The sequence below is a fragment of the Antedon bifida genome, unplaced genomic scaffold (genome assembly GCF_963402885.1).
Source record: "Antedon bifida unplaced genomic scaffold, ecAntBifi1.1 scaffold_72, whole genome shotgun sequence".
NCBI lineage: Eukaryota > Metazoa > Echinodermata > Crinoidea > Comatulida > Antedonidae > Antedon > Antedon bifida.
The window spans coordinates 5,223-17,379 of NW_027616306.1; the positions used below are offsets into that span (position 1 = coordinate 5,223).

At 33.8% G+C, this 12,157-nt stretch overlaps 3 protein-coding genes across 3 annotated transcripts; 2 read left to right on the forward strand and 1 right to left on the reverse strand.

Moving 5' to 3' along the window:
• The first annotated feature begins 1,914 nt into the window (after positions 1 to 1,914).
• LOC144858575 (P2X purinoceptor 7-like) lies at positions 1,915 to 3,051 on the forward strand. Its single transcript, XM_078714690.1, has 2 exons — positions 1,915 to 2,315; positions 2,766 to 3,051. The coding sequence occupies exons 1-2, from the start codon at positions 1,954 to 1,956 to the stop codon at positions 2,950 to 2,952; spliced, it is 549 nt and encodes a 182-aa protein (XP_078570816.1). The 5' UTR covers positions 1,915 to 1,953; the 3' UTR covers positions 2,953 to 3,051.
• Positions 3,052 to 3,517: 466 nt separating this feature from the next.
• On the reverse strand, positions 3,518 to 6,314 carry LOC144858576 (uncharacterized). Its single transcript, XM_078714691.1, has 2 exons — positions 5,884 to 6,314; positions 3,518 to 5,377 (listed from the first exon to the last, which is right to left on the reverse strand). The coding sequence occupies exons 1-2, from the start codon at positions 6,280 to 6,282 to the stop codon at positions 3,518 to 3,520; spliced, it is 2,259 nt and encodes a 752-aa protein (XP_078570817.1). The 5' UTR covers positions 6,283 to 6,314.
• A 3,862-nt stretch (positions 6,315 to 10,176) lies between these two features.
• LOC144858574 (uncharacterized) lies at positions 10,177 to 10,799 on the forward strand (the record flags this gene model as incomplete). The annotated part of the gene is made up of 1 exon (XM_078714688.1): positions 10,177 to 10,799. A coding segment is annotated over exon 1 (565 nt), but the record flags the coding sequence as incomplete, so codon positions are not given.
• Between the last annotated feature and the right edge of the window lie 1,358 nt (positions 10,800 to 12,157).

Sequence of the window (12,157 nt, forward strand, 5' to 3'; positions counted from 1 at the left end):
CATGTTAACCCTGCCGGGCCAAAAGGTCATGGGAAATCCCCCACATGAATCTAAAGGTCATACAAACAACACAATACTATTTATTCATATACAATATTCATAGTTTTAAAGATATTAATAAATCGTATTAGACTTAATTGAATCTTGTAAAAAGACATAATAAACATTATTATTTCCTTTTGACCACCTGCTGTTCATTGCCAAAAGGTCAATTTAATATTTCTAAAAATATACAGACATTTTATAGGCATTTTATACAGTTTAATTACAAGTTATAAAATTGTGAGAAAAACTTATCATCGATATGTTAACAAGTTGTAAGGATACCTGTCTCTTGCAAAGCAGTTAGTCTGTCTGCGTTTTTAAAGTAATATGGCATCTGCTGCTTAAAGGTGTTTTTTATATCTTGTCTGCTTGTGTGTCCTATAATAATGTTACATTTTTTGATAACTTTTATAAAACGGATTTATATGTGGGCGACAGTGTTTTAACCAATTTTCGTAAAACAATTTTATTTCTTTGGGTATCCTTTGGTTCAGCCGCTCTATAAGTTGGTTCTTACTGTATCACCAGAATCAGCGATTGTGGAACCAACCAACCCTGGTAATTAATTTAAAACCTGAAGGTTAATGTCATGAATTAAACCAAGGCAATCTAACAACAGCATGATGAGCTCTGGAGATTAAAAGGTTTATCTGTGGCTGCGACACGATCAGTCGCGTCGCGAAGAATGTGCACAGTACGGTTTGTATTTGTCGCAGCCAGACATAAGATCAAAGGACTGTTACGAGTTCCTATGTTGGCAAGGCGAGCTCAGCGTCCTGTTGTTAGATTTCCTTGATTAAACTTACAATGTTATCCTGGTATGTACTTTTTGTATTTCATTAATAAAATAATGCTGTGTTATAAATGCAACAATACAATACGATACAATCCAATCACCCATGCTTCAGTCCATTAACCGTTGCTATTTATTGAGAGCATATCAAGAATCGTTCTACATAACCAAAAGGTAAACTGCACTTTTCACAATTTTATAGTTTTCACTCAAAATATTTCGAACACAATAATGAAAACGTATATCAGTGAATTTCTTTTCAAGTGATTTTTTTTCTTATGACGTCATTATTGAAGATCATTTCTGTTGTACTATTTCGTGCAAATAATTTTTTTTCTGCACTCGACATCTTTCGGTTAATGAGTATGATGTGACGTGACCGCGGCGGATGGCATAAAGGGAAATTATGTTATTTTTTTTTTCAACATTAACTAATATCATTACGTTAATAAGTAATGAACTGCGTACACATCTTCTTTGTGTTGGCAACATCAATCCGTTTTTGTTAGACCTATGCTCGATAACATACTTCATAAGTGAAAAAAAAAACCATTTAGACTTCCATATTTTACTAAAATAATTTTTTATTGAAATGTCTCTACTAATCATATGGTTAATTTAATTTAAGTATGTTAAGTAGCTGGTGGTACCATAGTTTTACGAATTAATTTTTCTTGTCTAAATTATTGGACATACCATGAAAAAAAGAAAATACCACCGTATTCCGTAAACAAGCAGGGTGTAACTAATAATATTATACTGTACTTTTAAATACTAAAATAATTAATAGATACAGTAGTTGATGTCTTTTTAAAGGAAAGGAACACCCTGGGCTAAATGTGCCACTGTACTTATAGATAAATGTAATAAAAACATGATTACAATGGTTCAAGTTACAATAGTAAGCAATTTAGTTAAAAAATAGACTTTTAAACGTCAAAATATCGGAAATTGAACAGCGCCATTTTGACAGGTTAAGAGCAATTATGTGACGTCAGATTAGGTGGACGCATTCAAGCAAATCCAAGCGTCCATGGTTTTTAGTACAGTATTTAGTGCGGAAAGCCATAAATAAAATCAACTAAATAGCCTAACATACCTAATATTTTCGGAATATGGCTTGGAATTTTTATAATGCTGAAAATTTGGAACCAGAATATACAGAAAGAGAGTTAGTTTTGCGTCGTGCTGATGAGGAAAAAAGAAGAGAAGAAGAAGAACATTCTCGAGCAAAACAATCCGTCGAAGAATGGTGTACTTGCGGCCAGTGTATCAGTATGCCTTTAGCTGAAGAATGTTTTTGTTGTAATGAGCTTGAAAAAAGAATGGAGAAAGACAAAGGCGAAGAAATATGTATATGTCAGACAATTAATTTCCCGAAAGTATGCCTGGACGAAGAAGTTTTAAAAACGGCATATACAATGTTGGTTCATGTCCGGGGATATCGGGACAGGAGAGTCGGTGCGTTCGATAACAGGTAGGCCTACACACACCGCTAAACATTTTGACGGGAATAGCTTTAGGCCTAGACCTATACAGTATAAATTAAAACCGCAATAAACACTTACAAATTAATATTCGTAATATACCAGATATCACCATAATATTTGTTTTATTGTATTTCGGTGAGTCTCTTCTCCTGCTAGCTATATAGGCCTAGGCCTACCTAGACCTAGTCGAGCCAGGGAAAAAGCGCGCGACTCCGATGGTGCACCGAATTTTCGTGTTGGCATAGGCTAGGCCGCCCAAAAGCCATGAATGATTATTGTATAACGTAGTTGTATAACGTAGTTGTACGGTTGATGGAAGGCATCCATCGTATATGATGAGATTTATTTACTATTAAACACTTCAGAATTTATCCCATAATAAGACTATTAAATTAATATATTGTTTAATTTCAATCTTTTACATTACTTTTTTTCAGGAAGTTTCGTTGGATAGCATACCAACAATTTAGTTATTACATCCATCAGCACTTGGGCAAGCGTGTCAGAAAAGTAATCCCTTCTTGTGTAGTCAATGCGATTCGGATAATGTATCCTGAAACGAATGGATGTTATACTGGCTTCAAAAACCTGTCAGAGGTTCAGTATGCAGTGAATGACAGTTAACATTGAACTGCTAAATGATGAAGTTAAAATACATTTGTCTGTTTTTGTAATTTTAATATAAATTATTTCATAAGCAACTTGCTTCTTCAGATAACCGTTTTTATGTGTAAATAAATGACGTACTCTGTAGAAGTACATAAATAAGAAAAATGTGTAAGAAGTTATTTTTGGATAATATATTTGTTTTGCAGATACACTCACCCAAGTCAAAATTGTGTAATTCTTTTTGTAATAATCATTTTACACTCTCTTGGGTTAGCTTATCTGCATTGTTGAGTGGAAAGTCTTTTACAAAAATACAATCAACTTGCCCAAGTCAAATGTATATGACTGAATGTTGTATGTCAAATTTTGTAGTGTTTAATATTTTGAATTCGACTTGGACAAGTTTAACTGTAGCACTATAGTTGGAAGCAATTAAAAATACGAAAGAATACAGGTATATTAACATCCAAATTTATTTCAAGTTACTGAAAGAAGATGTGAATTAATACTGTTAGTACAGTATTACATGTTACAGTACAGTATTTAGCATATGAATATTTACAAATTAAGTTAAAATCAATTAAAATCTACTATTGTGATGGTTGATAGCCTGGCTTTTCTGTGGCCTTGGTACTGGAGCTATGTTTACAGGCAATGGTGGTAGAGTACTAGGAGGCAGAGATTGTCCATCACGCTTGTACTCAACAACTTTGTCCATCAACAAAGAAACAAATGAATAACTCTTTTTTTCGTAGACTGGGCGAACAGACCATCTTTTGCACATTTTGGAATAGGCTTGAGTGTACATGAGTGTACCCTTGTTTGGGCCTTGCGACGCAACCATTTGCTCTCTGCCTAAATTTGAATTATGGTCGATGGCGGCCAACTGTGTACGAGCGAGCATACTTTTAAAAGGAAAGTGTAAACGTTTAGGACAATATTTCAACATCATTGAGTGATAGGATTCAATGTTCCCAGTGTGACAAAAATCTGTCAAGCCTGACAATGCGTCTAATATTCCCTTATCCATCACAACACTTTCCAGTTCTCTGTAGGCTTTTGATGATGGTTTGAGCCACTTCTTTCGCTCATCTTGCTCTGGTGTGTATGGAGGATGACCACACGTTTTGGTAACATCTCCTTCCTTCCACTCATGTTCGCCAGTTAAATGGCGGAGAAGAGATAACCATCTTTCCTTCAGAACACTGGCACTTCCTCCGCAGTGTTGGGAACAATTCCACAAATGATTGGATATACACCGTATCCAAGGCACGAGCTCAGCTGTAGCTTTTGTTTTGCTGTTTTCTGCCAGCTTCTTGCGTACACTTTTAGCCACGTGCCATACATCATACTGGTGCTTAATTTCCTTGTATTTGTCCCGCATTAAACATTTTATTTGCACATGCCTGTCTGTTGCTACGGTATCAATTGTGCAGCCAGATTCTGTTAATCGGTTTAATGTCCGAATGAGCCCTTCTTTCTCCATCGCGCAAGAATTTTTCACCTCACTCACCTGTATTAGTTCAAAGTCTAGAATTGTACCAGTTTCCTGTTCCATTAAAGTATATGTACAAAACTTGGCATTGTAGCCAGGAGAATCACATCTCCCATCTCCCGAAAGTTTAAGTCTCTTATCTTTGGAGGTTTCAATAGCAGTTTTGCGCATTTCTCCCCAAAATCTGTTGATGACTGGAAACAGATACTTTACTTGAATTTGTTGGAAGGTTGTTTTCCCAATCATCTCCAAATTCATTGTTCGACAAAGCTTACTTAAAGATGTGTATGTGCTGCCACTTAGTAAAATTGCGGCTGCAGTTAGCAGATTACCCGCTGGCATATTCCCAAGCATTGGTTGTGACAGCCAAGACCATTTGTGCCCATTAGTGCATTGAAAGTTTACTTTTACCATAGTGCCTTGCTGTGATTTCTGTAAATCATCTACACCACCTTGACATACTGAACACATTGTGCGATTTAAAAGAGAGTCAAGTGCACTTTCAAAGACTATAAATTTCTTCTCTTTGACAATGTTATCTTCAAATATCAGCTCCTCTTCATCATCGGTACTCTCTTCCGATTCAGAGTGAAGCTCTGGTAAATATATTTCATCATCTCCATCACTTTCACCAGTAGAAGAATCACTTTCAGTATCGTCACTGCTAGATGAATCGCTTTCCGGAATTGATGGTACCGGTCGTTCTACACACAAACTATAATTATGGTCATGTAACACAGTCTGTGGGGTCGCCAATTTCTGTAGAGCAGGACAGGTTGGGCAGATGCAGAAAACACCATCTGTTTGGACCCCAATACTGGTAACAGTATCAGGCTCAGAGTCAGACATCGGCTCAGGCATCTGCTCAGGCAAAGATTGAACATCTATTGATGCTGTAAGCTCTGCATCACATTTTTTATTTCCTTGTAGAATTGCTGTTAACAGCTGTAAAATAAAAGTAACAATAATTGATTATGTTCAAATTATTTCATCTGGTTTTTCTATACAGTAGTTAAATATATTAATACTAGAATAAATGTAATTTAAATAGTTCTTGCTTTTAGTTACTGTACTGTAATTTCTTTTAATTGTACAGATTTTGTAATCTATCATTTGAACATATTGTTATACAGTTGCACCGGTTAAAACAGCCATTGTGTACGATATTAACAATAAAAACATTATAACAGTATTAACAATTAAAACATTTTGAATTCATACCAATAAGGAAATGTTTTACAGGAAAATACAATTTAATAATATTTGTTTATTTTAATAATATTATTGTTATTAATTTATCAACAAGTTGTTGTTTGATTTACGAAAATTATATATAATCCTAGGCCTAATTAAAATCTTTTTAATATGAAAATAAACAAGATAGTGTCAAGTGTGTATTAATTATTATTATTAACGGTCCATATGTCAGGTCTATACGAGTAAGTACGTACCTCTTCACGTTGTTTTTTAGCACTACGATTCTCTGACGAAATTCTTCTCTTCCTTGTCCTTGTTGTCGCTGCGGTACCGCTGCTATTACTAGTACTACAAGAATTACTAGGCCTAGAACTCGTGTTGAACGAAAATAAAGTAGGCACTGCATCGTCAACCAACAGCCTCCGTTTGGAAGGTTTGCCAGTTAATTCCCCTACCAAATCCCGTTTGAAACAGCTAGGCTCAAAATGGTCCGAACATACCGCAACATGCTTCGTTACAACCGGATTGTCTCGCTTAATGTTCACTAGCCATTTCTTTAACAGGACTGGTCGGTTCAAAGGTAGCCTATGAAAGCTGACATTCTTTGTAGAATCCGTCTTATTTGTGCAGCCAAACGCTGTACAAAAGACCATTATTGTAATAAACACAGTACAGTATACAAAAGAAAGGAATTAGCAATAAAAGTAACAATAGATTAACAATAGCTGAGAGATTTACGAATTGGCTTGCAGAAGAAAAGATCGATCGAAGGTTTGTTTACCAAGCCAGCGCATGCTCATACCGTGTCATCGCCGTCCTGCATGACCGCATGTCGCGTTATTAGCCAATCATGTTAGCGGATTCGCTTAGCCAATAGAAGCGCCGAATGCAACCGCGAATCTTAAAATTTTCGTCGGCCGTATCTGACGTCACAAACAGACTGCCTAGAGCACAAGATGGCGATTTTCAAAAGTCTTGAAAACAACATTAAAATCCTGTTTACTAGAAAACTACAAATCCGATTTCAACATAAATTGTTCTGAATATTAAGTTGGTAGGGTTACTTTTATAATAGTTAAGTAAAATATTAGGGTGTTCCTTTCCTTTAAAGAACCTAGTATTTCTTTTGAGACGAGTAGGGGGTTACTCGATGTACTATTACATCACAGCCACTGATCATAACTGGGCCCTCTGGGAGACCAGTTTTGACTGAAGAGGGCGCCCAGTATAAATAAATAATATCAAACAAAATAACAGACACCTATTTTATTTATGGGAATTTATGGACCTTTTTTTTATTTCAACAATATTTAACGAGGATGGTGCATCCAACCGTAGCTGATCATTATGGACTCATTACAATGCTATTGTAAAAAAATAACATAAAAAATATAACGGGTAACAACAACTAAAAATACAAATAGAATTTATAAATTATTAAGTAAATGAAATAATTATTAAATAATAGAAATCTAGAAAAAATTTAGATATTTAAATATTTTCGTTATAAACCCTTATTGCAATACAGAATTGATGTGATGCTGCATTACAGAATTTGCCTATGATGATAGACAAATCAAAAAAATAAAACAGTTTATTGAATCAACTATCTGTTAGGACAATGACACAAATAAGACATTGAACTCATATTGTAAAATACTCGGCACTGTAAATGTTTGACCAATACTAGGTTGAATGATTATTACATTCATTACCATTATAATTCAGTGATTTAATAATGTGTAATTGCATCTTAGCGGCATATTCAAAAAGACCATTTAATTTAAAAAGGTAAACTATGTGTACTTGTTGAAGATTGATTTAAAGCACTTTATAAAAGATTAATTTGAATAATGTATTGTACTTTTTCTTGCCATAATTAAAATTAATTTATTGTTTCCCAAAAATAATTGTAGGGCGCCAGCGGAGGGTTTTTCTTCCAGAAAAAGGAGCGTACAAAACAGGAATAGTTGCTTTATCAATTAGCATGTGCTTATATTGGGTGTAAAGTAAATATACAGTGCATACTTAAACTTTGAAAATATATATCTATAGTCTATTGTATGCAAATGTTATGCAAATTTGCCCATTCAATGTGCTCATCCGTCGTCCAGGTACTAAAATGTAATTTTTCTTAACCAGTATGATCTGTGTCAATTATCAATTAAAAAATACTACAGTCTACAGTCCAGTCTTTCAAATTGAAGCAATACTGAATATTTAGAATTATTGTATGACTGTGAATAAAACTGATGTTTTTTAGTGACTGGGATTATTTGGCTTCATTTTATCTAAAATTATAATTAATAAGAAGTTTTTACCCTGAATCAACCAAAACCGAATTTGATTTGTTATTGCCCAAGAACAGCACAAATCTGGTTGTCTGATAGGAAATACACTTTCCACCATGCAGTTACCAGCTTTTGTTGGGCCTATAAAATAGCCATTTAGCTTTTCACCATTTCATTGTCATCATTACATTTAAAGAATGTCAGTGTAGTAACTTAATTTTACTGCACCTCCACAGAATTTTTGTTATTTTTTTTATTGCCCTATTTAATTACACACATTACCATTGCTTGTGTACGTTGCAATCACACACTTTGTGTAATAATAATATAGCCTCTATGTGGACTTCTTCTACAGCTATCATAACTATATTCATTTATCTATTTCATTTTTGCTTACTTCACCTGTCATAAGATTCACAGTGTCTGAATTGAATGCTTTGATGATTCCGTCTGCGGGTGATAATACCCCACCACTTGTTGCCTCCAGGCAAACACAGAACAACTGTTACGCATCACAACTTGATGCGCTTCTCAAAAATCTTCTTCCTCTAATGAAGACCAGGATGAAAGCTACATCCACACTGAGCCTCGTTTCCATCCAGTCCGGTGCCCAGATAAAATGTCTTCAAAAATTGGTGTAGTGTTTTCATCTAGAAGTGTTCACACTTCACTCATTTCCGTACAAAACATGCGACAGCCAAAATAAACATTGCTTTAGATTAACTGTATTAGTGATAATGATCTTAACTTAAAAATGGGTGTAGTATTTACTATTAGAACTTTTTACACTAAACTCATTGAGGATTCGGTACAAAACATGTGATTGAAATATCCAGAACAGCCAGAATTAGGATTGCTTTAGATTAACTGTCTGTATTAATGATAGTGATCTTAAACTTGAACAATTAAATTTCTATTGATATTCAATGTTAATGTTCTTCAAAAGTTTCTGTTATACTGTAGTGCCTCTTATTCGCTATTTTAGCAACGAGAAACTTGGGACAGTCATACAAGCTCATAAATAGAATATGAGCATAAAAGTGTCAGAAACAATGATGTGTTGTGATGTAATTCAATAAATATACTATAGTGTAATTTCATAAATTCTCACCAACAAAAAAAGTTTCAATAATGAATCCAGATACAATTTTATCAATAGTATTACTTTAGGACCAACATTGTTGCTCAATTAATTTTACATTTACATTTGGACTTTCCTTGCCTTTTATATTTGTTTTATTGGCAGAAATTTGAATAAATAAATATGGTAATTTTTTTTTAGTATTTTAAGTGACAAGGTATTTCCAATGTGTAGAACCCCCCCCCAAAAAAAATGTTTTATATTATAATATAATGAGGCGTAATAAAAAGATACATTATATTATTTATGTTTTATTCCAAAAAAAAAAAGCCATCGCTTGATTACTTATAATGACAAAGAAATCAAATTTATGTGTGTCATTGGATTATTATAATTTGCTAGGTTTTTAAATTCTTGTCTAGACATGTAGTAACATAATTAGAAACAGCATAAAAAGATGGTGTCCTTTGTAAAAGGTTTATTGCAGTTTTTGGGTTAAAATGTTGTTTTCAAAGAGTTGTTGAAGGATGAAGGCCTACAGCTATGTTAGTGAGACTTCAAATTCTACAACTAGAAGATCAACAAAACTTAAAACATAAACTCGTTAAAAAATTAAAAGATCAACAGAACATCATATCATTAATGTCATAAAAATGTGCGCTGAATGTCTTTTTTAATGTATTCCAGCTAACTGAACAAATGTTTCATTTTACATAAAAAGTATACTGAGATTTTATGTAGGTCTGGTTAACTATTTTATAGTGCGGCACCAGCGATAGTTCACTGCAAAAACAATTCAGAGAAATTAAAAATAAACCATTGTATTCCATCTTTGGGTATTAAGAGACAGTAGCCTGTACGTCATATAGCTTAATGGGGCTTAAACAACCAATAATAATGTAGTAGAACTGTGTTTAGAATCACAGATGAGCATCTTCACAATGTTGCACTTTCTCAGTTTCTGTGTCTAAGCAAAATAAATATTTAAGTATGTAATAATAATAACAAGAATTAGATAATATTGAACATATTTCCTTTGAGACCAATATGCTATACAAACTTGATTTTGCACATTCAAATCTTAAGTAGCTCCTTTCTCTTTGACATTTAACATAGATCCTTGCTTCTCCCATTCAGTTATGTTTCGCTACTGTACACATATGTCTCTGGCAGATTCGGAACATAATGCTAACTTTTTTTGTTTCTTTTTGATTTTCAGAGTGTAATCATATTATGAGCGATTTTGAAGTGGAAGTAACAACACGTGTCAAAGGCTTACAGAGTCCAGGAAGAAGTGGAGGTGGAGAAGGTACGCAGCGCAAAGACAACTGGGTTGTCGTGGATGTGCATACGTTGAAGATGCAGAGTGATAATGAGAGTATTTATCTGACAGATGATGAGACAATATACGAAGAAGACGAGGATGTATTCCTTCAATCGGAAACACCCGATCAAGCTGTTAACACGCCTTTGATATCATCACCAATCTCTATACCATCACTATCTCCAACACATTCCACACAGTCGGCACCAAGCCCATCTCATATACGCATACCACCACAATGTAGGACTTATTCTGCGCCCGTGCAAAGGGCGTCACCAGTGCACACTATAGCAAACTGGGACATTGGATCACCCCTGTCTTCCGGGTATGGATCCGCGCCTCACGGATTACTAACGACCTCAACTCAAACGCCACCGACAAGTCCCTCATTTTATATACGGACGCATGTAACTATACGAATGAATAATGCCAGTGGGTTTGGTTACATGGCAAGACGTAGACTTTTAGCACAAGGTCAGTATGTTTTATGTCATATTTCAGTTTATATACCAGGATTTTTCTTGTACCAAAAAAGTCATGGCATCACTAATAATAATGAATAATAAATGAATGAATAATAATAGTTGACTTGTATAGTGTAGTACGATTTTAAGCTGCTAGCTTTCACTCTATTTATATTGTGCCTTGTACACTAAATACTTTTTTACCCTTTGTGTCGAGCTGCCACTAAACTGCGCTCAGAAATTAAGTTTTGTCTGTTTTTTTGTATTCAATACTATACAACATACACTTGCATAACAATTTCATTTGAATTGTCCTGATAAATTGGTTACATATAATGACAGTATTGTTTTTGTTTACGAGAGAATCGCCATTCACGTAATAATAAATAGCAACACAGCTGTTTAACATTATTAAGAGAATGTTGAAAATGTGTATTCATCAGAAACACAGTAAACTGAAGTTATTGAACGATGTTAATTTTATAGACATTAATTTCCATCTCTGTGCATGTTTCAAGACCTGGGAATTTCAGGGTAGCCTCCTCATCTGCAAAGGACAAGTCTGGACTTGCCTCGATATTAGCCTTCACCTTTTATACTGTTATAAAATTATGCAGCAATTTTCTCTCAAAGATGAGGATTTATAATTTGTTTTGTTTGTTTCAAGTATTTTTAATACACATTGCTATTGTTCATAAGAGTTACACTGAGGCTTTACTTTCATTTTAAACGGATTCATTAAATAATCAAATTGTATTTAACATCAAATTTACAGATATTGCGGTTTACTATTGTTTCATTGTTTACGATTTAAATTCATTGTTTTTTCTGAAGGGTTATTATAATTTTAGGTTTCATTCTATAGGGCGTTTTTTAGTTTTTGTTGAATAATAGTTTCTTTACACCTGGCTTCTGGCCAATTTGTGTTGTATTGTTGTTATACCAAGGTCTTTATATTTCTCTTCTCAAATGATGCAAATCCACTTCATTCTCGTTAATCCTCGACTTTGACAACGTTTTTCAAATTACTTGAACTTTATTGTTTTGGATGAAAGAAGTGTTTGAAGTACATAATTCAGTATAATATAGTTATATTGTGTTCCAGATATTTAAATATATTTGTTTAAGTGTTCTAAATAATGACTTGATGACGAACCATAAGTTGATTGACAGTATTACCTGGTTAAAATTATGTTTTATTTGTCGATTATTAATTAACATAATTACAGCTAAGTTCATCAATCTATCAACCAATTGATTATTTCTGAATATTTATTTTAACTAGTGTTAGTAATCTTTGAAATTAATATCTAATTTTGATTTTTTAATTATTATTACTATGTATTTATATTATTTCGGTCCTGTTTT

Bases quoted from the DNA above. Each gene is read 5' to 3' on its own strand.
- LOC144858575 (XM_078714690.1), top strand. From the start codon at position 1,954: ATGGCTTGGAATTTTTATAATGCTGAAAATTTGGAACCAGAATATACA. The intron at 2,316-2,765 runs GTAGGCCTACAC...ACTTTTTTTCAG, and splicing joins GTCGGTGCGTTCGATAACAG to GAAGTTTCGTTGGATAGCAT.
- LOC144858576 (XM_078714691.1), bottom strand. From the start codon at position 6,282: ATGGTCTTTTGTACAGCGTTTGGCTGCACAAATAAGACGGATTCTACA. The intron at 5,378-5,883 runs GTACGTACTTAC...TTTATTTTACAG, and splicing joins CTAAAAAACAACGTGAAGAG to CTGTTAACAGCAATTCTACA.